Raw genomic sequence first — 23,054 nt, 5'->3', positions numbered from 1 at the left:
CTCTGGGGTGACATGTTTAAATGCTGTGCCTTGAGGTGAGGACAGTGTTATGGAGTCATGCCACCTGTTGTCAAGCATGGGGCCGAGGGGGTGGGGTGGGGGAGGCTGCCTGAAAGTGTCATTAGCTATTAGTTTAAGAGTCAGTGAGATGTGTGGTGTCTTACTATTTGACATATGTCATGTCTTGCTCTTGGGTCTCTGTTCCAACCCTGGTGATGCCAATGTTAAGTTTTTACATGGAACCATGCTATAAAGAATGGCTGACTTGGGCAGAAAGTCATTTGGACCTGAAAGTAAATGATGTATATGAATGTGGAAGTTTAGGAAACACACCCATGGTTTACACCCATTGTTTCTTGTAACAGTCCTGTGAACTTGGGAAGAGTTACTATTCATCTCCATTCTCAGATGAATATCTTGTAGCTCAGAAAGAGAAGTGGCTCCCCCCTGGTTAGACAGCTAACAAATTGTAGTGACAAGACCCATAGCAAACCTCTGACTTGGTTCAAATATATGTGACATCATTTCCTCTCATACATAGAGGGTCCTCTTGGGTAGAGATCCACAGTTCCCTCCCTCCCTCCCTCCCTCCCTCCCTCCCTCCCTCCCTCCCTCCTCCCTCCCTCCCTCTCTTCTTCTTCCCTCCCTCCAATTCCTTTCTTCCTTTCTGTGAAATCTTTTAGTCACCTTCCCTAGAACCCAGAGTTCTCATATACCCCCCCACCCCCACCCCCCTCCCCGGCTATTCTGGCTACACTGCTGCTTTAACTTCTGCCCCAGCCCTCAGTCCCTAACTGCTATGTTCCATCTTTGTTTTATTAGCTCTACCAGGAAGTATCATTCTCCTCTCCACAGGAAGTCAAGGCCTGTCTGACAACTGGAGTTTAAGCACTCATTAAGTTGGTTACTTGGTGCTTCTTTTCTCTACTAATTTAAGAGAAGCCAGGCGAGACCAGCAAGTCTGGTGCTTTCCTAACACCTAGGGTAGCGTCTGGCTTACAGTATATGCTCAATAAACATTTATTGAATGAGCAAAGTAAGCAGCTATTTATAGCAAAGCTGCAGAGTCAAACAGGAGAAAGTGGATGGTTTGGAACCTCCCTACCCCCAACCAGGGCAGTAGAAGTAAGTGCCTTTGGGGCAAGTGGAAGCAGGAGGATTGAGAGTTCAAGGTCAGCCTGAGTGATCTTCCTGGTGGACTCCAGGGTAACCTGGGTTACACAGCTAGACTCTTGTCTCTAAAGGAGTGAACGAATGGCTTTGGGTTTTATAGGGAAATCCTCACAGAACACAGGTGAGCATTAGCTTCTGGTGTGTACTGATGGGGATGCTTACCGTGTTTGTGTGGGTGGCTCTGGAGATCTTGTCTAAAGGCAGTATGGAATGTTCCTCCTAAGTCTCTCAGAGCAGAGCCTCCCCAGCCAGCAGTTGTTAGATGTTCTCTGAACTTCCTTCTGGCTCTGATATTTCTTCTCTCTCTCTCTCTCTCTCTCTCTCTCTCTCTCTCTCTCTCTCTCTTCACTCTAGCAAAGGAAGGGGCAGATTTTCCCCTGGCTCCTTTTACTCTGGAGCCCTCCTGGAACAAGACATGCCAGTGTCAGGTGACAGTGTACGTCTGGAAGGTGTGGCATGTGGCAGTGAATGACACTGCAAGCCAATGAGAATGTGGCTATTGTCTTTATGGCGTGGTAGGAAGAAAAGCTATTCCATCTTCCGTCTTCCCTCCCTCCTTCCATCCATCTATCTGTCCCATCCATCTGTTGCAGCCTCACAGCTCTAGTGAAGATGGTAGCGAAATGCTAGATTTTAGTTCAAAGCCATTCTTTTGTTTCCTCGTCTATAAAATGGGCAGCATGAATTTGTCAGCTAAGTAGTAAGCAAGTTCTCTTAGTACAGGCTGCATCTTGAGCCACCTCCAAGGTCAAGTGAGTGTGCCGAACCTATGGACAGAGCTGTCTTCAGGGAGCAGTCATAAACTGGATTTCAGTTCTCCTGAGGTAGGGAGTCCAGGGAGGGTAATGAGCTTTCTAAATATAGTGGGAACTTGGTCCAGAAAGGGGACACTGGGAGCTGATTTGCATACCTCACATTTAGGTCACCTGGTTGGAAGAACATGGGCTGTCCATTTTGATTTCCAAGGGCCCCCTGGTGTCAGGTACTTGGTGGGGGGAGTTTTGGCTGCTGACGCTATCCTCAGAGTTGAAGGACAAAGGTGTTTGTTTTATACATCACTGTTGAATTTTTAAAAAATGCTTCTCGGTATTTCATGGTCAATGAGGCAGAGAACTGAACCAGGATGCCTTGCTGTGTAGGAGGCATGAGGATGTCAAGCTGGGGTGTCTAGGACATCTTGAGCTTTGTGTTTGGCCAGTATAAAGGAGGTAATGGCAGAAGAAATGAAGGGAGAGAGATGTGGGGCCATTACACTCCTGTCTCCTGGAGTAAGCATCAAAGGCCATACAGAATTTTGTGGCTTCCTTGGGAATTCCTCATCCTCTCTTCTGACTCGCAACCCTAATTTCTCCCAGAAGCCCTTGGTGTGCTCTCAGAGGTAAGACATGATTAAAGAGCCCAGAGTGCAGGGCAGCTAGCAGACTTCAGTGTGTACTTCATGGGATTTGCATCACTTCCTTCATACAAGTACTTTATTTCCTCCCTTCTATTTATAACAACTCAGAGCCTGAGGAGTGGATAAGCAACTGATTCGCCCCCTACTCTGAATAGTTAGGGAATAATCAGTAGCCAGTCATTGTACCTCTGTGGATCACTAGGACATGCTGGGGGACTGAGGGACATCTAGAGGGGTGGTGAGCTGCATCGAGGTGTGAGCAGCGATGATTTCTGGGAGTCTGCTGATACTCTTGAGCCTGTGACCATTGCACCAGTGGTGGCCAGTAAGGTAATGGGTGTACTCCAACTCTGCAGAAGCTCTTATGCAGCTTTCAAGTATTGCTTTGGCCAGAGACCCAGCCTCCAGATTCCTTCTTTATACTTCATCCTGGCTGCATCTTTTGGTAGCATGAGGGCCCTCGGTGAGCTGAAAGGAAGTAAGTACTGCTTATGAGTAGGAGCTCTTAGGTATTGAATCTGCACTTGAGAATGGAGTCTTCCACACAGGTATAGAGATGCTCTAGAAAATGAAGGGGAATTTACATAACAGCCATTGAAAATGCAGTGGCCTTTGGTACATTCCAGGCACCGCATGCCCACCGCGTCTGTCCAGGTCCATAACATTCTCATTAGTCCCAAAGAAAATCACAGTTACTCCCCTTCTCTCTTCTTCCCCAGCCTCCTGGCAGCCACACATCTGTTTTAAGTCTTTGTGGATTTACCTGCCCAGGATATTTTATATTAATTGAGCCTTGCAGTATGTGACCTTTGTGTCTGGCATTGTTTTTTAGATTCATCTTTATCGTGAGTTAGCATTACATGAAGTCTCTATTAACAATTATTCCAAATCCTCACAGGCATCTCTCCACTTCTATCCCCATCAAAGACTGTGTTGATCTCTCCTCAACACCCTAAAAACTGTTTCCTTGGCCTCTCACTTTCTGCAAGAAAGAGATTGGACCAGATTCATCATCTCCTAAGTGAGCTATAGGAGACTCTTATGGGGTTTCTCAAATGCTCATTCATGGGTTACCTAACGATGGCTTCTAAATAAGAGTTTTTGGGATGGGGCAGGTGCTTCTGATCTTCTGCCAGTGGACCTCTAGGTCTCTCTTTTTCAACCAGGTGAGTTCTGGAGTCCTGATCCTGAGTCAGGTGGTGTTTTGATCACAGTCTGGGTGACTTCTGGGGTTTGATCCTACTGAGTGACCTCTGGAGGTCTGATCCTGGATGGGTGACCTCCAGGGCGTTCATCCTAGACCAGGTGGCTTCTGGGGCTCTTTTAACCCCTTACCTGTGAGCCTAGCACAAGTCTGACAGGCCTACCTGATTTAGTTTGTCATCTAAGATGCAGTTTTATATTCATCCCTGTGGCATGCATTTTTCCACCCCTGCCTTCCCAGCAGAGGTGCTCAGGCCCCTCCCTGCTGTCTTTCTTTTACAGTCCCAATTAATTGTGTCTCATTTATCATGCTCCAGCAATGGCCTGTGAGCCAGAGACAAGAGAAGGAAGGTTGTTCACACCCTGGGGTTATGACTATGACTGACTACATATCAAGGTTATATTCCTGGAAAAGCCATACTCCCACCTCCTCCCACCCCCTGGCAGGCTAGTGTCTCCTCCACCAGTGTGTGGAACTAAGTGGGAGAAAGGCTGGTGGAACCAATTTGCAAGCAATACTGCAGCTACCCTAGAGGGCTGGTGCTAGGGAGAGCTGGCTACAGAGGAGGGCAAAGGACACAAACAAACTAGAACACCTCCCCACCCCCGCTAAGGGGATCCAGCCTTGGGAATCTGGGCGTTCTTGATGTTGGGGGCTGTTGGTTTCTTGGTCACAGTCAATGGAGGATGGCAAGACAGTCCTTTGGGTACTGCTTCCTGCCTTATCCCTGGCGTGGAGAGGAGGAAAATAGACTGGATGTCTTGACCTTAATAAAATTTACAGCTTGCTGACCTCGCTCTCCTGGCTCCCTTGTCCTTGGGGTGCATTGATTCCTGCTGCTGATGCTGGGTCTGTGCCTTCGGGGGATGGGCACCTGGGCTGCCTTGTAGATCAGTGGTGACTCACTAGGGAGTTATTCTCATGACTGGATATGCTTGACATCTCTGCCAAGGCAAGGAGCGGAACTGTATGTGTGAGTGCCTGGTGACCCTTGGACAAGCCTTTGCTTGCCAGAGAGCTTTCTCTTTCCTTATGATGGGTTGCCCTTTTTCAGTCTGCTCTTAGGAATAAAGGGGACGTCAGAGAGAAAAGGCTTGAAAAGAAAAGAAGTGCTCCATCAAGCTTGCCCTCCAGAGGCTTTCTTTATAAGAACACCCTGGAATATTTTGATGCCTCTCTTTTGTGTCCATTTCATCCCTCATCCCCCAGGATCAGATAACAAAACCTCCGCCCTCTGCTACAAAGCCCCTGGCACGTGTTGGCAGACCTCTTCTCCATTCTGATCCTTACCACTTTGTAGCCTGTTCAAAGTGTCCTCTGATTATTAACCTGCCAGAGGGATGGCTTTGCCTGAGACTTTGAGGATGGCCAGGCTGGATATGGGAAGGTCTTCTCATCTCAGACCTTGTGTGAACTTCGGGTGATGCTCCTAGGTTCCTCTTTTCCTAGTGCCATTTACTTAGTTCTTTCTTTGCTCCCTTCTGGTTCCTAGGGGAGAAGATTTTTAGCTCAAGAACCTGAGATGCCTGTGCTGGTGGGTCTCTGATCCATCAGTATTTCCAGTTGCTTCCTGGAAGCACAGGTTGGAAGGGAGGAGAAGGGAAGAGGAAGTTAGAGGAAGGTTTGAGCTGTTGGGGAGAGTCCCTTAGCAGCTTTTTGAGTTAAATAATTTATTTCTAGTTTTTGATTTGCTCGTTTCTGTTGATACTTGCCTGGACTTATCTACTGGGAGTAAGAAGTGGAGTTTTGGAATGACATCTTTTTCTAAAAAAAATCAAGGGTCTTTTTTATTTGAAGTCATCTCACTTCAGATATATATATATATATATATATATATATATATATATATAAAACGGTTGGTTCTTGGATCCAGTTAGATGCAGGTGCTTAAAAACCCAAAGCAGAGCCCTTATGGATTAGTTCCTCTGTGGAGCTGGCTGCCAAGTTTGTGGCCCAGGTGTTTTTCTTCTCTCTTGTGACATCTGAGAGCACCCCCAAGGAGTGGGTGGGACACATCAGGGTGGAGGAGGAAGAGGGAGGGGCCTTGAAGGGAGCGGGGTTTCTGCCTCAGATCTGCTGCTAGAAGGGTGGATTTGTTCAACTTGAACTCTTCATTAGTCCAAAAGTTGGTGTTGGCCAGGTAGGGTGAGCTCTCCAGGCCCAGAGACAGGTGCTGAGTCCTTCAAGCTGGACCTCCCAGCCTGTGGGCCTGAGATGGTTCTTGAGAAGGTCTTTGGATAGCCAGCCAACTAAGCTGATTCCAGACACTACTCAGCAGGAGCCGGGACACCTCTGGGTTTGGGGAAGCCTCATCCTGCTTCTCAGTGAGGCAACTGGAGCTTGTTGGTGTCCCCACAGATTGAGTAACTTGTAAAGCTCCAGTGTTCTGAAAAGTCAGTCTTGGGACTGATGCCTTAGTGCAGGGTGCACTAAGAAGAGAACACACACATTCAGAGTGGTTCAGCCAGAGGCCTAACAATGAAAAGAGAAAAACAGTCAGGCAGCTAGTTTTTTCATGAGGCAAAAGTGACCTAAAAGAATGGCTCTTTACTCTGATTTTATATCCTTCCTTGGCTTTAACAAATAAACCCTGACGTCTTAGTCATGTCAATCTACCTCTCAATTCTGAGAAGTTCAAAGTGAGTGTTCCTTATCAGCAGCAGACCCACCACCTATCAGGAACACAGACACTTTCTATCTGGTTCCTCTGTTTGCCTCTAGGGTATTGGGATCTGAGTTGGCACTGCCTGTTAATGGGGAAACAAAATAGGACTGTGTGTGGTCTGGGCTGGATCGGTCCCTAGGATGTCTCCAAGAACCTCTGTCTGGAGTGCTGTACCGGGGATAAACCTTGCTGTCTCAGTCAGGGCAAAAGTCTATGGTATCTTCAAGAAGCAGACAGAGAATAGCTGGTCAAGCTGTGACATGGTGGCTTATCTATATCATCACCATGCAAAACAGAAATGGCCACTCAGACCTCAGTTGGCCTATATTCTGTTTTTATTTTACTGGTTTGCAAAACTAAAAGGTTGGGAGCTACTGTTGCAGTTCCATTTATAACTGAAAAACATTTCCTTATTCGAGACACTTAAAAAATATACTTAAAGGTCAGGTGACACATTCAGCTATTTCAGCACTGAGGCTGGGGCAGGAGGATAATGATCACTAGGCTGCTTAATGAGACCCAGCCTCAAAAAACCCCAAATGGCAACAAAAAGTAGAGGAATTGCGTAAGGAAGCCTTCCTTTCCTTTTTCATTCTTACTTAAAGCTGAGTAATGAAGCCAGCTTCCCGACACACTGGTTTAGAAAGAAGTTCAAAAGGGTGTGGCCTGTGGATTTTAAAAATATTTTAAATAAATTTTAATTGGCACATACTGGTCCATGTTCTCGGGGTGCAGTCTGATGATGTTTCAGCATGTGTGTCATGGTCAGATAAGTGGCAAACCCAGGTCATGGTCAGGGAACTGAGCGGTTCATCACCCCAGACAGTCATTGGTTTCTGTCAAGAGTATTAAAAATCTTCTTTATTGTCAATACAATTAACTGTTGTTGCCAATTATAGTCATCCTACTTTGCTATAGGACATTAGAAGTTATTCCTTCTGCCGGGTGTTTGTGGCACACACCTTTAATCCCAGCACTCGGGAGGCAGAGGCAGGAGGATCTCTGTGAGTCTGAAGACAGCCTGGTCTACAGAGCGAGTACCAGGATAGGTTCCAAAGCTACACAGAGAAATCCTGTCTCAAAAAACAAAAAACAAACAAAAAACACTCCCCAGAACTAAACGAAACGAAACAAAAGCCCAAAACAAAACAATAAAACAAACAGACAGAAAGAAAAGAAGTTATTCCTTCTGATTGGTGAGATGGCTCAGTGGGTAAAGGTACTTGTGGCCAAGACACATAACCTAAGTTCAATTCCTGGAACCTGAATGGTGAGGGGAAAGGCCTGACTCAAGAAAATTGTTCTGTTCTCTGACCTCCACACATGTTCTGTAGCACACACTCTTGAGGACACACACACACACTATAAATGTAAAAAAAATGTTGTTCTTTTCATCCATCCCCTTTCCACCCCACCACTCCCTGTGGTGATTTTTGTTTGAATGAATGAACAGGAAGTTTCAGTGTTTGGTTTTTAGTCTTACAAGTGCACATCACACATATGGAATAATGTCACCAGGGATGAAATAAAGCAAAGGAATCCCTTGTGCAGTCATATCCCAGGGAGATACATCCACAGTGTAACTGAGTGTAGGAGGGGCTGCTGTTTCTTCTTGGGAAAGGTGCTAATGGGAGAATTTGCAGAGCCGTGAGAAAGACTGCCCTGACCCCATGCTCCACATCTCAGAATCTGAGTGACAGCGGAAGATCAGGAGTCTTGGTTTGGAATGTGTGTGACTGTCACTCACCACAGGTCCTGATTTTCTTTTGGTCTCTTTCAGGTCAGTCTGAATGACTCCCATAATCAGATGGTGGTGCACTGGGCTGGAGAGAAAAGCAACGTGATTGTGGCATTAGCCCGTGACAGCCTAGCATTGGCCAGGCCTAAGAGCAGTGATGTAAGTATCTCCATGGTGCTGGGCCCTCCTGGGTGTCATTGACGTGACCCTTCTGATCCTCCAGGTTGTCATGTCAGAAAAAAAACAAATCGTGGGTAATTAGAGAATGGATGGTATGAACTATATGATAGTGAAGAGATATGGAAAATAATACATGTGAGCTTGCATACTGAACACAGGGCAGAGCCGTCCAAATAGATGTACAACTAAGGATGGCTTTGTGATGTCACAGGTGGTCTGCATTGATAGCTCCAAAACTCACAGGTGGTCTATACTGATTGCTCCACCAAGTGCCAAAGACCACTCCAGGGCAGAGCATCTTGGAGCTGGTCCAGATGGAGTTAAACTGATCTGTTTTTTCCATATGCTAGCAAGGCTTATGAGTTGTTGACAGATTCATTCTCTTTCTCCTTTACTAGTCATTATCCCTTTACCAGCATGCATATTTATGCTCTATCTATATGTCTCTTATATATCTATGTATCTATCAATCATCTATCTTGTATAATCTATCATCTTCTCTTTAACATCCATCCTATCTGTCATCTATCCATCCATCCATCTGTGTATGTATGGTGTGTGTGTGTGTGTGTGTGTGTGTGTGTGTGTGTGTGTGTGTATGTATGTATGTATGTATGTATGTATGTATCTGGTTTTTTGTGTATGTATTTGTATGTTTGTTGTTGTTGTTACAGGGTCTCACTCTCCAGCACACGCCATAGATTCTCTAGCTGTCTCTTGGCTGGCTTTGTACTCTTAACAGTCCTGTAGCCCCAGTCTCTTCAATGCTGGGGTGATGAGCATGAGTTACAAAGTCCACCTGATACAAATTCTCTTATATTCTTAATCTGCACTTTTCCTGTTGATGATATTTTGGTTAGATGCTTTGAAGAACTAAAAACAAAGGCTACAAACCTAGAAGCCTATACAAGACTTCCAGATCCAGGATGGGAGCAAAGCTACCCCCAAGGTTTTTTTTTTTTTTTTTTTTTTTTTTTTTGTTTTTTTTTTTCTTGAGACAGGAGATGTGATGGCTGATGCTTGGTCAGTGGTAGAGAGGAACTATGAAGCCACAGAAATACTTCCCAGGGCTGTGATGAACAGGTCATAGGTTCTGGAGGTCATGCAAGTCACTTGGCCAGCACAGTCAGATCTCCTGACTTCAGCAGAAGGTCATAGGTCTTTTGTTTTATTCTGTGGTACTGAGGATGTAACACAAGGCCTGGCACATGCTAGGTAACCTCTCTCTCTTTAAGCTTTTATCCCCAGCCCAGAGGTCCCTTTGTGTAAAGCTGCTAAGACTTACCAGTTGGCAGCTAAAGTGTAGTTCTTATAAGTACCATGTAGGCCAAATAAAAATTTAACATTAGGGGCAGAACTGGTCCTTGGCTCCCGAGTCTACAATCCAGGCATCTCCTTGTGAGCAAAGCAACAGTCCCTCCTTGGTGATGGGTGTCTACCTTATTCATAAGAGTGAGACTGTGGCTAGAACATACTGTATTTCTCCCCTCACCCTGCATTCTGGTTGGAGGATCCCTGTGCACTTGTAAAGGTATACTTGTGATTCATGAATGTACATCTGGTGTCTGAAAGCCTGTGCCCCCTCCCCCATATGTACTGTCTAGGTTGGATGTATTCAGTGTGAGTCTTGGGATGTTTTCTAGAGGAGTTCATTTGGGTAGCCACAGTCAGACAGACTTGAAGAAGGGCTGGCCATCAGTTGCAGAGCTCTGTCTGGGGAGCATTCTGAGCCATGAAGCATGGGATAATGCAGATAATGGCTAGTCTTGATGTTTTGCTCTTCTGCAAGGCTGGACTTGTTTGGGGCAACAACTTAGGCTGCTTTATAAATAAATATGTTCAAGGTTTGTAAGCAGTAGCCGTGGTCACACATGGGTGGCTGTGCATGAATCCCACTGGCCTCGGGATGCCCTGTAGTTAACATGTACTTGATACTAGGAGTCTCGTTCAGACATAGAAGCCAGCTCCATGCTACTTTATGTTGAGGAGTCTTCAGGGTATTTGTGCATAAAAATAATCCCTTTTCCAGTAAAGATTTGTCATTGCAAAATAGGTAAAAATTCTTAAATATTGTTTTATATTTTTGAAGGACATGTAAAAGGGCTTAGGGGCACAAATGAATTCACAACAATCACTTAATATGTCAGTGATGGAGTAGGGGCGTATAATGAAAATGTAGGCCCAATCATGGATTTGACTTAGAATTACCAGAAGGACCCATTTTTCTGTGCCAAGCACTGAAAGTTCACATCTTAGACCCTCTCAGTCTTGAATAAACCAGGAACATTGACCACTCAAGTATTACTGGCCTATCCAACTCAGCTCTCACTTTGTGGAAATGTTGGAATATGTGCTTTGAAGAGCTTATTGGCCATTTGATGTCATTATCTTGGAATGACGTAGGACAGAAGATTAAATGGAAAGGAAACTTAATGTCCAGAGTTAATAAATAGAGATGGCAGAATTTTCCTCCATCTGTGTACAAACCGCATTAAAGAATTGGCAGCTGAAACTGAAAGATGTTCGGATATGAAAAGTTAGTGCAAAAATAAACTGTGACTCAGAGGCAGAGTCAGTGGCACTGGTGAGGGAACAATTCAGACGTTCCTTAAGGAGGACTGGAAGCCTGGTTCAGAAAACCCCTGTCTCTGAAGGGGAAAAGCTTGCATACAGGTAAGGACCTGTGTGAAGGGCAGAGAATGGCTGAGGTCATGAGTATTCTGTATGTAAACAAGGGTGGACCTGGACACCAGGGATCCCAGATGGCTTGCTCTGGAGCCAAACCAAACCAAATGTCATCAGTAATCACCACTGAGGATCGTCTCCTGTAAAGGCCATCTATCCCTGTCGTGAGTTGACAAACTACAACATAGGCTGTGGCTTGTCTCAACTTTATTTCTGCTTTCTGATGCATTTTAAAAAGTATTTATTCACTATCCAATATGGTGGTACAGGCCTGTGATGCTAGCATTCCAGAGGCTGAGGCAGGGGATTGTGAGTTCAAGTCTAACCTGGGCTACAGAGTGAGTTCTTGTCTCAAAAAAAAAAAAAAAAAAAAAAAAAAACCAACCCAAAACAATCAACTACTAGCAGCAATAATGAAGTATTTAGGTGCAACATAATTGACACAAAATTCTACATAGGAACAATATCCACCAGAGGATCAGAATCCACCAAAATCCACCAAGATGCAGTGAATAATACAACTCATTCTTCTTGTCCCTAGACTAGTGTGATATGATTGGTTCCCTCCTGGGTCAATTAGGTGGCAGACCTGCCATCCTTGCTGATAGTTTGGAGAGGCTCTGACATCCCAATGCTTGGGTTAGAACCCTGGCTCTGCCATTTATAAATAATCTGACTTTGAGCCAAATAATTTGTATTATCTTAGTCCATTTTTTTTTTTTGGTTACTATAACAAAATGCTTGAGACAAGTAGCTTATAAAGAGAAAAAAATACTTTGATCCACAGCTTTAGAGGTTCTAGTTCATGATTATTGATCCCAACTGATTCAATTCTCTGGTTAGGGTGCTGTGTGTAGCTCAGTTAGGTATAATATAGTGGTTAGTAAAACAATTGCCTGGGTGTACAAGGCTCTGGGTTTGATACCCAGTACTGCAAAACAAACAACCCCCCCCCATTCCCAAACTTTGGTACCTGTGCTGGTTAGTTTTCTTGTGAACTTGACATAATCTGGAATCATTTGGAAAGAGGAAAACTCAACTGAGAAAATGCCTCCATCAGATTGGCCTGTAGGCTAGTTTGTGGGTGCATTTTCTTGATTAGTAATTAATGGAAGGGCCTAAAATACTGTAGGTGGTGCCACTCGTGAGGCTGGTGGTCCTGAGTTGTATGAAAGGCAGGCTGAGGAAGCCCTGGGGAGCAAGCCAGGAAGCAGCATTCCTCCATGGCCTCTGCTTCAGTTTCTGCCTCTAGGTTCTTGCCTTGAATTCCTGCTTTGAAACCCCAACACTTACCCTAACTCTTCCTCCCTAAGTTGCTTTTGGCTAGTGTTTTTTTTTTTTTTTTTTTTTTTTTTTTTTTTTTTTTTTATCACAGCAACAGAAAGCAAATGAGAATGGTACCCAAAGTATGGTAGGTAGGTCATCCACATGAGTGTTTTCTGAGAGCTGCTTTGAAATGCAGAGTATCAGGCGCTACCCCAGCTTCTGTTTTAATTTTTAAAATTTATTATTGCTATTGTTATTATTATTATTATTATCATCATCACAATTATTATTTTTTTCCCATTTCTTTTGCTCTTTTCTTTGGGGCATGCTCTCAGGCTGGCATGGGACTTTCTGTACAGCCCAGGCTATCCTTGAACTCTTTCCTTCTTGCCTTAGCCTCCCTTGTCCTGAGATTATAGTGTGAACTACCATGCCAGGCTTAGACTTCACTCACAAACCGCGTTCGGCCAGTGTCTTGCCTGGGCACTGGCTAAGCCCACTGAGATTACAGCAGTGCTATAAAAGGCTTGGGGCAGTGCCAGAGGAGGGGCTGCCTTCCGACATTTCAGCGTGTCCTCCTCCTGCCCTCCATTTTTATATAATTTTGAATTACATGGATCTTCACTTCAAAGGACTATCTTTATGGGTAAGGAAATGATCTAATTGGGACCTTGGGTCAGTTTAGAACCCTCCCATGTTGGATTTTCTTTGTTGTTGTTGTTGTTCTTTAAGGAATAGTGTCATATTGAGGTCAGAGAGGACTAATTAGTGGAGAAACCTGTGTCTGGAAGAAAACAAACTGCAGGCAGCAGACATCGAGCTCAGGCTGTCTGTTCCTATTCACCTGGCAATGACGGTGGCCAGTGAGTCAGCAGCATCATGCTGCCGTGAGCAACAGACAGCCCCAAATAGAATTTGTAATTGGGGTGCAGTACAGAGAGGGAAGAGCCACCCCCTACCCCTTTAGAATTAACAGAACCCTCAGAGGCCTTTTGTGTGCTGTCACTATGGAGGGATAGCTGTGACCCAGCCCTGAGTGTCGTCTGTGTCTGCCAAAGAGAAGTAAGAAATTACAAGGACAGGATAAAAATAGCTTGTTGGAATTGTTCAACCTGGACAAGGCAAGGCAGGTCGATGAGCGATCTGTGATAGACTTCAGGCTTAGGATGGGTCCTTGTCAACTCCCTCTTAACCTCTATTAAGTTGAAGACCCATGAGACGTGGGGCTTGTTTGCAGGTGTTACGAGGAAGAGGTTTTTAATGCCACCTGCACTGTGGCAGCCCTGTGGTTGAGAATCTCAGGAAGTCCGTGTATTCTGCCTGCCTAGGACTTTTCTCCCTGCTGGCTAGAACTCCTGACATTAGGTATGGAGAAGGGGGCTGTCTCCATGAGGGTAACTTGCAGAGTGAAAAGACAAGCAGGCTTGGAGACTGGCAAAGCCTGAGCACTTACTACCAGTGTGACCTTGGACTAGTCATTTCCTGCTGTGACTCTTAGCTTTTATTATCTCAAAAGTTACAGCAGATCCTCTGTGTTCGAGAGCACTACTCCACGATTCTACCAATTTTGAACTGAAAAGGTGAGGGCAGAAGGGTGTATCCATTCTGAACATAAGCCGACATTTTTTCTTCCTTGTCATTTTTAAAACAATGCAGTACAAACAGGTATTCATTCACATATGATAAGACATATATTGTCTTAATTATTATAAGCAATTTGGAGATAGTTTAATGTGTATAGGAGAATGCATATAGCTCCTATGCTATTTTTTTCTCAGAGGCTTGAGTGTCACTGGATTTTGGTAGCACATGGGGACTCTGGAGCCAATCCAGCATAGATCCTGTCTCCTCCATGACTCACCAATTAATTCAGTTTACTCTCTTTGTTGATTGATTCAGCGCATTCATTTACTCACCCTTTGGTTTATAATCATATTTGTTCATTACAGATGTCTTTTGTTGACTAACTGGCATACTCTAGGTACCCCAAAGCTGGAATTTCCTTACCAGATTTATAAGGAGGAAGAGGACCAGCGTGTAGGAGGGACTATTACACAATGAAAAAAAAATCCCACTTCGATGTAAACATAGGATCCCATTTGTGCCTCTCACAGTGGATTATCACATCACAGGATATTGGAGTTGGAGAAGGAAACTAAGGACTTGCTTAGTTTCCTATTTAAGAGGCCATTAGTTTGCACTGTACAACTCTCGAACTTTTCTGGGAAAACCATGTCTATTCTTGGCAAACAGAATGCGTGGAAGTTCCACTTGGTCTTTTACCCACTCAGGTTATCTGTGAACTATCAACTCGCTAGCTGGCCACAGCTGCCTCTGTGGCAGCACCGTCCTGTGAATAGTTCTTTCTGGGATGACCCAGTTAGAGGCAGTGACATGCTGCCTCCCTTAACCCTGACCTGTGTTAAATGGTAATGGCCACTGCATTCTTAGTTCCCTGTGTACAGCCTCCTGTCCTTTACAGTCTGTTCATGGCCTCATTAACAAGCAAGCATTCACACACTTACAGGCCCATCCTTGTCTGATGACCATGTCTTTTGTTAGTCTCCATGTGTCTGGTGCCCAGTGCTGGACTTGACTCCTGTTAAACCCTCAAGGCTTATTTGTAGTTGAATCAAATGGGCGGAGATGGCAACTCAGAAGTTGAGATGGACTCAACTCTGGGTTGAGTCTAGCCACTCTCTCCTTGGAAACTACCTACTGTTTTTCTTCCATGCTTTCCTCAGCTATCTTTCCTGTAAATAATTGAAAAAATTAACAGTGTGATACTTACCTACCAGGTTTATTTTTCATCCTTTGATTATATTAATATGCCATATCTCCCAGGTAGTAAAGTCTAGCTTGAAAATACCCCACAGCATCCATTTTATGCTTTATGACCTGAGATAATAGCGGTTTTGAGATCACTAGCTTGAAGGCAGGCAGCCTGGGTCAGGGACCTTCTGTCCAGGTTTGTTTTTGTATTCTTCATTTAGATCTGTTATATTATCTATTTATGTGTATGCACATGATTGTGCAGGAACTTGTGGAGGCCAGAGGAGGGTATCAGATCCCTGGTGCTGCAGTTACAAGTGGTTGGTTGTGAGCTCCCTGATGTGGACGCTGGGAACTGAACTCCCTTCTTTTAGAAGAGCAGCGGAGTGCTCTTGACCATTGTACCATCTCTTCAGCCCTTGCCTTTATGACTTTCTAGGTTGTGACCTTGGCAAGTCCCATGGTCTTCTTTGTGAAATGACCTTGCAATTGCACTTTCCAGGTAGGGTTGCTGTGCAGGTGACCCAAGCTCATTCCTGTGATGGGATCAGTATCATTTCAGTGCCTAGTGAGTAGATGACAGTTATTATGTTGTGTCTCTGTGGTTACTGTATCACTCGGAGCCATGAGGCAGTGGAGAAACAAGTCTGTTGGTAGGGTCCAGCATCTTGCTGCTGTTGATATGGTCTCCCATGTTGTAGAGTCACAAAACACTAGTGCAGGAGTGGGTTCTGCTACCGACTGTGAGTATATAAGTGTGTATGTGTATACACTTTGTGCTAGGACCTAGTGTATACAGCCTGTACAACCGAGCCTCCCTCTCTCAACCTGCTGGCATTTTTCCTCAATGCACTTTTTTTTTTCACTCAGCACCTTCTCCTTTTCATCTCACTGGAGGCCTTTGATGGGTTTCTCTCTTTGGGTATGGGATGCCATCTCCTGGGCAAGGGATGAAGAATTCAATTATCCTGATTATCTTTTGGGGATATTTCAACAGATGTACAAAACAAAATTTCAGTCCTTTCCCTCTCAGAGTGCATTCTGTCTGCATCTGGACTGGAGCACTCCAACTGGCTGGGAGAAGATGTTTTATTCCAGTGTTTGCTAGCTGCTCTGGGGCTCGGTCTTACCTCTGGGGTAAGAGGACTTTATGCTCCAGGCATGGGGTGGCTGCAGAGTTCACATGCTTGCTACCTCCCCTGCCGGCCCCAACTTTGAGGACAGTTCCCTGCTTCCCTTTTGTGGGTTATGTGATGTGAGTCAGAAGTTCATGATATCATGGACTCCTGGGGAACCATGGGAACTCCTGGGAAGCTGGGATGTGGAGGTGCAGTTAGAGACCATTCTGTTTAGCATCTCACTGATTTTTTTCTTCTTTTGACCTCCCTATGTGTTCCAGGTGTATGTGTCTTATGACTACGGAAAATCATTCAATAGGATTTCAGGGAAGCTGAACTTTGGAGTGGGAAACAGTAGTGAAGCCGTGATCTCCCAGTTCTACCACAGCCCTGCCGACAACAAACGGGTAAGGAGGCTCTGGCTTCAGGACACTGTACTCTGGAAAGATGGCTGCACTGAAGGAGGCTGGGCCTTGGAGTCTTTTGCCATCAAGCACACATGGGTTGCCAGCTACTGTGTTTTGTCTAACCTGTGAGTTGGTGACAGAATGCAGTTCTCAAGGTGGATCTTTGCATAATCAGACCAAATACTGGTTGGGCAGGATTTCTGAACAAACAAGGTCAGGTTCAACCGCAGAAATCTGCCAACCAATAAATTACCTGACTCAGTGGTGGCTGGAGCGTTTCTCAGTAAATGGTGCTGATCCTGGGTCTCCAAGAGTGACTGAATTATTGCTTTTGTTGGCATTATCAACGTGTGTGTGTGTGTGTGTGTGTGTGTGTGTGTGTTTGAGTATGCTCATGCATTTGCATTTCTCTTTCCCTCTTTTCTGAACCTGTATGGATATAGAAAAGAAACCCCATGAAGCAGGTATGGCTGTGCCTCTGTCCTCTCCCCAATTAGCTAGCTGCCTTGCTTCTTTGATCAGGACCCCCAGGCAGTTGCATTTGGAGAAAGTGTTGACCTTACCCCTGGGCTTCAGGCAGATGGAGCTGGCAGAGCATGAAGGGAACCTGACAGCCTGCTAGGCTTTCCTGCTATTTGGTAGCTCTTTGCTCTGGGAGTTATATTGGACCCAGTGTTTCCAGAGTGGTAAGTGCATAAGTAGAAAAACCCCTTCAACAGTAAGAGCTTCCTGAAGTGAGGGGAGCTGCTACATTCTGCTTGTGCAGAAAGACCCACTGGGACAAGACCTGGTCTTTTCAAGGCCTTGGTGTTGGTTTCCAAGGCTTTGGGTCTCCTAGTAGGGGCTGCATTAAAAAGATTAAGCAATCCATGTGGTTACCCTGACCAATGGGAGGGTCTTTTTAGTTGCTAGATTTGGGGAGGTGTCCTATCATTCTCCACCCTCCAAAACTCTCTCCCCTTACATCCCCTCCCCTCCTCCATACCTGCATGGCCTCTAATGCTTTAGGAGGAAGTACTTGAGATGTTTCCAGGCAGTGGCTATATACCAGCTGTTGCAGACCATTTGAGAAAAACAAAGAGTAGCATAGTCGCTACTGGTACCTGCTGGATAAATAATCAGCCCTATCTGTTGACCTATATATACACACTTCCCAAGGGGAAAACAAGGAGAAATTGGAGGAACTGGACCTAGTCTGGACTTCTACCTCTCTTAGTACTCCCCTCCTACGGCTACTTTATGACCAGTCAGGATGGTTTTGAGGGCTCCTAGAGGTGGAGAGTGGCCACCTTATGAGATTGTACGAGGTGAGATCCTCCATTTAGGACCTGCTAGAGGGCTGGCTGCTTCTTCTGTATAGTTCTTTGTGTTCCTTGCTCCTAAAGAAGCAAACTACTCTTAGAATTGCTTGTGTTACCAGGGTGTGTTTACACGATTATTATTGTCACCACTAGATTTCCACCCCATCTCACAGCTGACTCTGGCAGAAGTCTTGGCCTCGAAGCCTCCTTCGCTGCCCTGGACTCTCCCCTTACAGCTCAGGGCCCAGATGTAGGCAAGTTGTGCCTTCCTGTCCTTTTCTGGTTATGTATAGCTATATAGGCCACAAGGCTGAAGATAGGAAGAAGACAAGAAGCTTTGGGCTTCTGTAAACACAGTTAGAGCAGGCAGAGGACCTGGGCTTTGCATTATTTGGCCAGCCGAAGGTGTAGAGCACCTGCTGTGTTAGGGCAAGAAGGAAGGAAATAGGGTTACCTCAATGATTATAATAAAGAGACTTAGGCATTGCATGGAGAGGTGGGGACAGTATGTTTATAGCTCGGGTTTGTGGTGTGCACCTTAGGTTTCTCATGGTGAGATGGCCATGTGTGCTTTGGAGTTGGCAAGGATATGGACTCAGGAAGCAGAGCAACTGCCCTTTTGGAGAACATAATGACGGTTGGAGGTGAGGTTCATAACAAGGAGTGAGAGAGGCTTGTCTGTCTCCGCAAGGAAGTGATGACACCGATTATGCTGGTGTTGCTTCTTACTTTTGCCTTTGTTCTCTGGAAGGCAAATTTTGCCCCACCAGACTTACCACTTCCTGAGAGAAGTCATACAAGGTTGGGTGCCTTGTTGTCAAGAGTACAGTGCTGGGCCCAGGCTCATCGCTGGGCCACTGAAGCATAGTTGGGTTTTATAGCCTAATCTTAGCAGGAGTGTGGATGAATCCTGTCCTTTTTCCGGCTAAGCATGGACCTAGGGAAATAGTATACAGTTTGTTTCCCTTCTTTCACTGCTTGCCTTCTTTGCTTCCAACTCATCATCCGTCATACCTGGGTTCTTGCATCAAAGCTGGAGAAAGTCCATTGTGTTGATAAATTCTGTAATGTACTGTCTTAGTTAGGGTTCCTATGGCTGTGATGAAACACCATGGCCAAAGCTACTGGGGAAGAAAGGCTTTATTGGACTCACAGTTCTAGATAACAGTTCTGTCATCAAAAGCAGTGAGGATAGGTACTCAAGCAAGGCAAGAACCTGGAGGCAGGCGCTGATTCGGAGGCCATGGAAGGGTGCTGCTTACTGGCTTGCTCCCCATGGCTTGCTCAGCCTGCTTTCTTATAGAACCCAGGACTACCAACCCAGGGGTGGCCCTAGCCATAATGGGCTGGGCACTCCCACAGCAATCACTGATTAAGAAAATGTCCTATAGGCCTGTATACATTTCACGGAGGGAGGCATTTTCTCAACTGAGGCTCCCTCCTTGCTGATGACTCTAGCTTGTGACAAGTGACATACAACCAGTCAGTACACTTACTTTACCTTCCCAGACATACCCCTGGGATATCAAGTGATTACAGACATCTGTTGAAGTTCAAGTAGTCCTGAGACCTCACTTTAGGAAGCAGCTAGTAGATCAGGTCTGGTAGCCAATCCATGGGGTTGGCAACCAGGTGCCACCACAGCCAGGCATTTAGAGGTTTAAGAGCAAGTTAAGTGTTCGTTACTTCCCTACCATGTGTGTGACATGTGACATATCTCATTATGAGATGCTAGGAGATGAGTGAACCCTATCTCTAAATGAAGTAGGGGTACTAAGTGAGATAGTGAGGCCCTTCTGGAGCACTGAGGATTAGGAATGGGGCTTCAAGAATGGACATTTGTCATTAGTAGTGGTTGCAGAGAGGAAGGCACTGGCAGGGAGAGACCCCAGGGACCTGGCCTATGGCATTTGTGCAGGATGGCTGTTCTGCATTGCCATCCTGACTGCAATTTGGAGGTGGAGGAGATTGACTTTCACTTTGAGGACTCTGGAGAGCCCTGAGAGAATCTTAGTTGGGAAGTGTTGGGCAGGAACATTTCTGGAAAACGTGGCTCCTAGCAATATGTGTAATGTATTAGAGGAGAAAGAACAGAGAGAAGCCTGGGAAATGAAACTTTGTCAGTCCCCAGGGTTGGGATTAGAGGGAGGAACCATGTCTCCTAGCTTGTTACGTGGCTGCTGAGGATCTGAACTCAGGTCCTCATGCTTGCATAAGTCCTTTGCTGACCGAGGCGTCTCCCCGGTCTCATCACTTAACATCACTGAGGGTCAAGCTTCAATTTGTAAACCTTTATGGGACAAACCACATCCAAACTGTAGCAAGCATTCAGTTGTCATTCTTAAAAGCAGGGGTTTAGGCTGCACGCAAGAAATACTACATTAGTAAAGGAAATAGGACTCCAAGCTTCCAAGGTGGGACGGGGTAGGGGTGGAGGGATGGGGGATGGAGATGAGTAATCTGCACAGAATCAAAGTCCAAGATCGTCATGGGAGGAACATGGAGGGTTCAGAGGGGTGTTGCAGAAGGTGAAGGAAGATGAGTTTCCAGGGAAAAAGTGAGGACCATCTGAGAAGAGGACCGTATGTGAGTTAAATCGTACCATAAAATGGTTTCAGATCAGGAAGTGCTGCCTTTGGTTTGGAGAGCACTAAGGATTGACAGACTGTTAAAAACTGGGCTCTGCAAGAGCTGGGTATGACTCTGCTCCTGCGTCATCTTGGGCATTTAACTGCCATGAGCTTCAGTGTCATTGTCATTAAAAGGGGGTGTGACAGGATGACCCAAAACACTGAGTCACTGTGAATGAGGAACAGCCTGAGTAAGACACAGCCTGGGAAACTACTAGTTCCCTGCCTTGTGTGGAGCAAGTATTCTTAAAAACAAAACACAAACAAACAAACAAACAAACACAACAACAACAACAGCAACAACAACAACAAAAATCTCAATCAAACCAAGCCAACTAGACAAACAAACCAAAAACCCATTCGGCCTTGTCATAAAAAATGGCTAGTTGTATGGTATTTTAGATTTACAAATGTGATCCCGTAGGAAGGCATGAAACAGATTCCTGGAGCAGTCCTTTCTAATTGAAATCCTTACCTTCCTGAGGAGCCAAGATGGGTTGAGAACAGGAAGGCAGGCTATTTCTAAGGAAGATATCCATGGTGAAAATTATGATGCTCTTGCTAGGATCGTAATTGTTTTTATTGCATCGAGTTTGCTTAGAGTAGTTCTTGCTTTCAAAACATTTACTACCTTCTTTTGAGATTTAATTAGGCTTCTGCAGAGTGTGAGATTTACATTAGATGCTGGGGGAGGAAGTACAAGAGAAACAACACAGGAGAGACATGCAAAGGAGAAGGAAGGAGGGACAACTGAGAGCCAGGCGGGAACCAGTGCAGGGTAGCGGCTCATGTGCAGGCTGATGAGGGGTTTGGAGCAGGAAGCTCATCTGTCACATAGGGAAATGTCCTTGGACTGATTCCCTTGAATTGGCTGCCTTCTAGAATGTGAAGGATTGGCTGTGGGTGGTGCTGGGTCCCTGTTGCTCTCACTCTGATTCATCGCCTAGTTCTCTGGGCCACTCTTATTCTTCTTGGAGCATGGGCGCTCCCCCGACCCCCAGCTCCCATCTCACTTGCACTTCCTAGGCTTGTTCTTGTCTTAGGCCTCCAAGCTCATAATCAAGCCTGTATAGTAGTCCCTAGCCCTCTACTTTGTGCCCAAAGTTACATTCCCCCAGGCATGGAATATTCTTTCCCGGTGGATGCTATGCCTGCCATGCTAGTTAGTTTTTGTCAACTTGACACAAACTAGAGTTGTCGGGAAGAGGGAACCTCACCGGAGAAATTGCTTCTATCAGACTGGCCTGTAGTCAAGTTTATGGGAGCATTTTCTTGATTAATACATTGATATGGGAGCACCCAGCTCATTGTAGGAGGAGCCACTCGTAGGCAGGTGGTCCTGGGTTGTAAAAGAAAGCAAATTGAACAGGCCATGGGGAGCAAGCCAGCCTCCACATAGTTCCTGCCTCTGATCCTGCTTGAGTTTCTACCCTCACTTTCCTCAGTGATAAGCTATGATTGGAGCATGTAAGCCAAATAAATCCTTCCCTCCCTAAGTTGGTTTTGGTTGGTGTTTTATCACAGCAACGGAAGGCAAACCAATATAGCCACCCTTCAGTGACCACCTCTTATATGAAGTAAACTCTGATACCTTGGACTGGACAGGTTCTCACAGTGCTCTGCCTGTGTCACTGGTCATTTAACCCTCATCTGTGGCTAGCTGTGGGCATGCCTACCTCTCATAGTAGGCTGCTACTGCCTAGGGGAGGACCCTTATTGCAGAACTCTTAGTATGTGACTTATGGTCTGCAGTATCCATGTGTTAAATTGTACTACCTTCGTCTTGTCCCCAAGAAATCTTGAGGTGGCAGCTGCTGCCATCCCAGTAGAACTTGTTTAAAGTCAGGGACCTATTAAGAAAGTAAAATGAGGCATGGCCCCTGCTTGCCACAGCCACTTCAGAGTGTGCCTGGCAGCACAGTTGGTTCCCCAAGCTTATGGAGTCACCTGGCATAATAGCAAGGAGGGGCAGCTTATCTTAGATGTAGAGATTTTAATGGTTTTCCAGGAAAGGTATGACCTAGGGCTGCTCAGAGGATGGAAGGAGTGATGGCACCCTCCTCTGGGTTCAGGCTGTCTGAAGGGCAGGATATCTTCGTCCTGGCTGCCAGTAGCCACCTTCTGACTGTGACTGAATGGCCTGCTTTTGAACAAGAATGGCCAAGTCCATTGGAAAGAATAAGAAACACCAGAAAAGTCTGCCAGTCTTATGACCTGGGTAAACAAGCTCCCTTCATGGCCTCACCAGGCCTGTTTCTTCACTCCTTCCTTTGTGTGTGTGTCACATGAGGACTAGAGAACAGCCTCTGGTATTTGTCCTCAGGCATGGCCTCACTTTTTTTAAGGTAGGTACTAGTGTATACAAAGCAAGAATCTTCCAGCTGAGCTATCTCCCAGCCCGGCACCCCTGTTTTAACTGAATATGGTTTGATATATCCAGCATCTTTTGGTTGCCAGGAGATGCAAAGAAAGAGGATGAGACTGTGTTAGTGCTGTACCCCCCAACACAGGGCACTTGC

The 23,054-nt window shown here is 45.6% G+C and overlaps 1 protein-coding gene across 1 annotated transcript in view; it reads left to right on the top strand.

The window, feature by feature from the left end:
* Positions 1-23,054, top strand: part of Sorl1 (sortilin related receptor 1) — a 169,028-nt gene that overhangs the window by 8,752 nt on the left and 137,222 nt on the right. The window contains exons 2-3 of the mRNA XM_027411875.2: positions 8,219-8,335; positions 16,479-16,604. Of these exons, the coding sequence (XP_027267676.1) occupies positions 8,219-8,335; positions 16,479-16,604 (243 nt within the window). The remainder of the gene's footprint in view (positions 1-8,218; positions 8,336-16,478; positions 16,605-23,054) is intronic.

The sequence above is a fragment of the Cricetulus griseus genome, chromosome 4 (assembly GCF_003668045.3).
Source record: "Cricetulus griseus strain 17A/GY chromosome 4, alternate assembly CriGri-PICRH-1.0, whole genome shotgun sequence".
Taxonomy (NCBI): domain Eukaryota; kingdom Metazoa; phylum Chordata; class Mammalia; order Rodentia; family Cricetidae; genus Cricetulus; species Cricetulus griseus.
The sequence above is the reverse complement of the archived record's forward strand: the minus strand, read 5'-3'. Positions and strand labels throughout refer to the sequence as shown.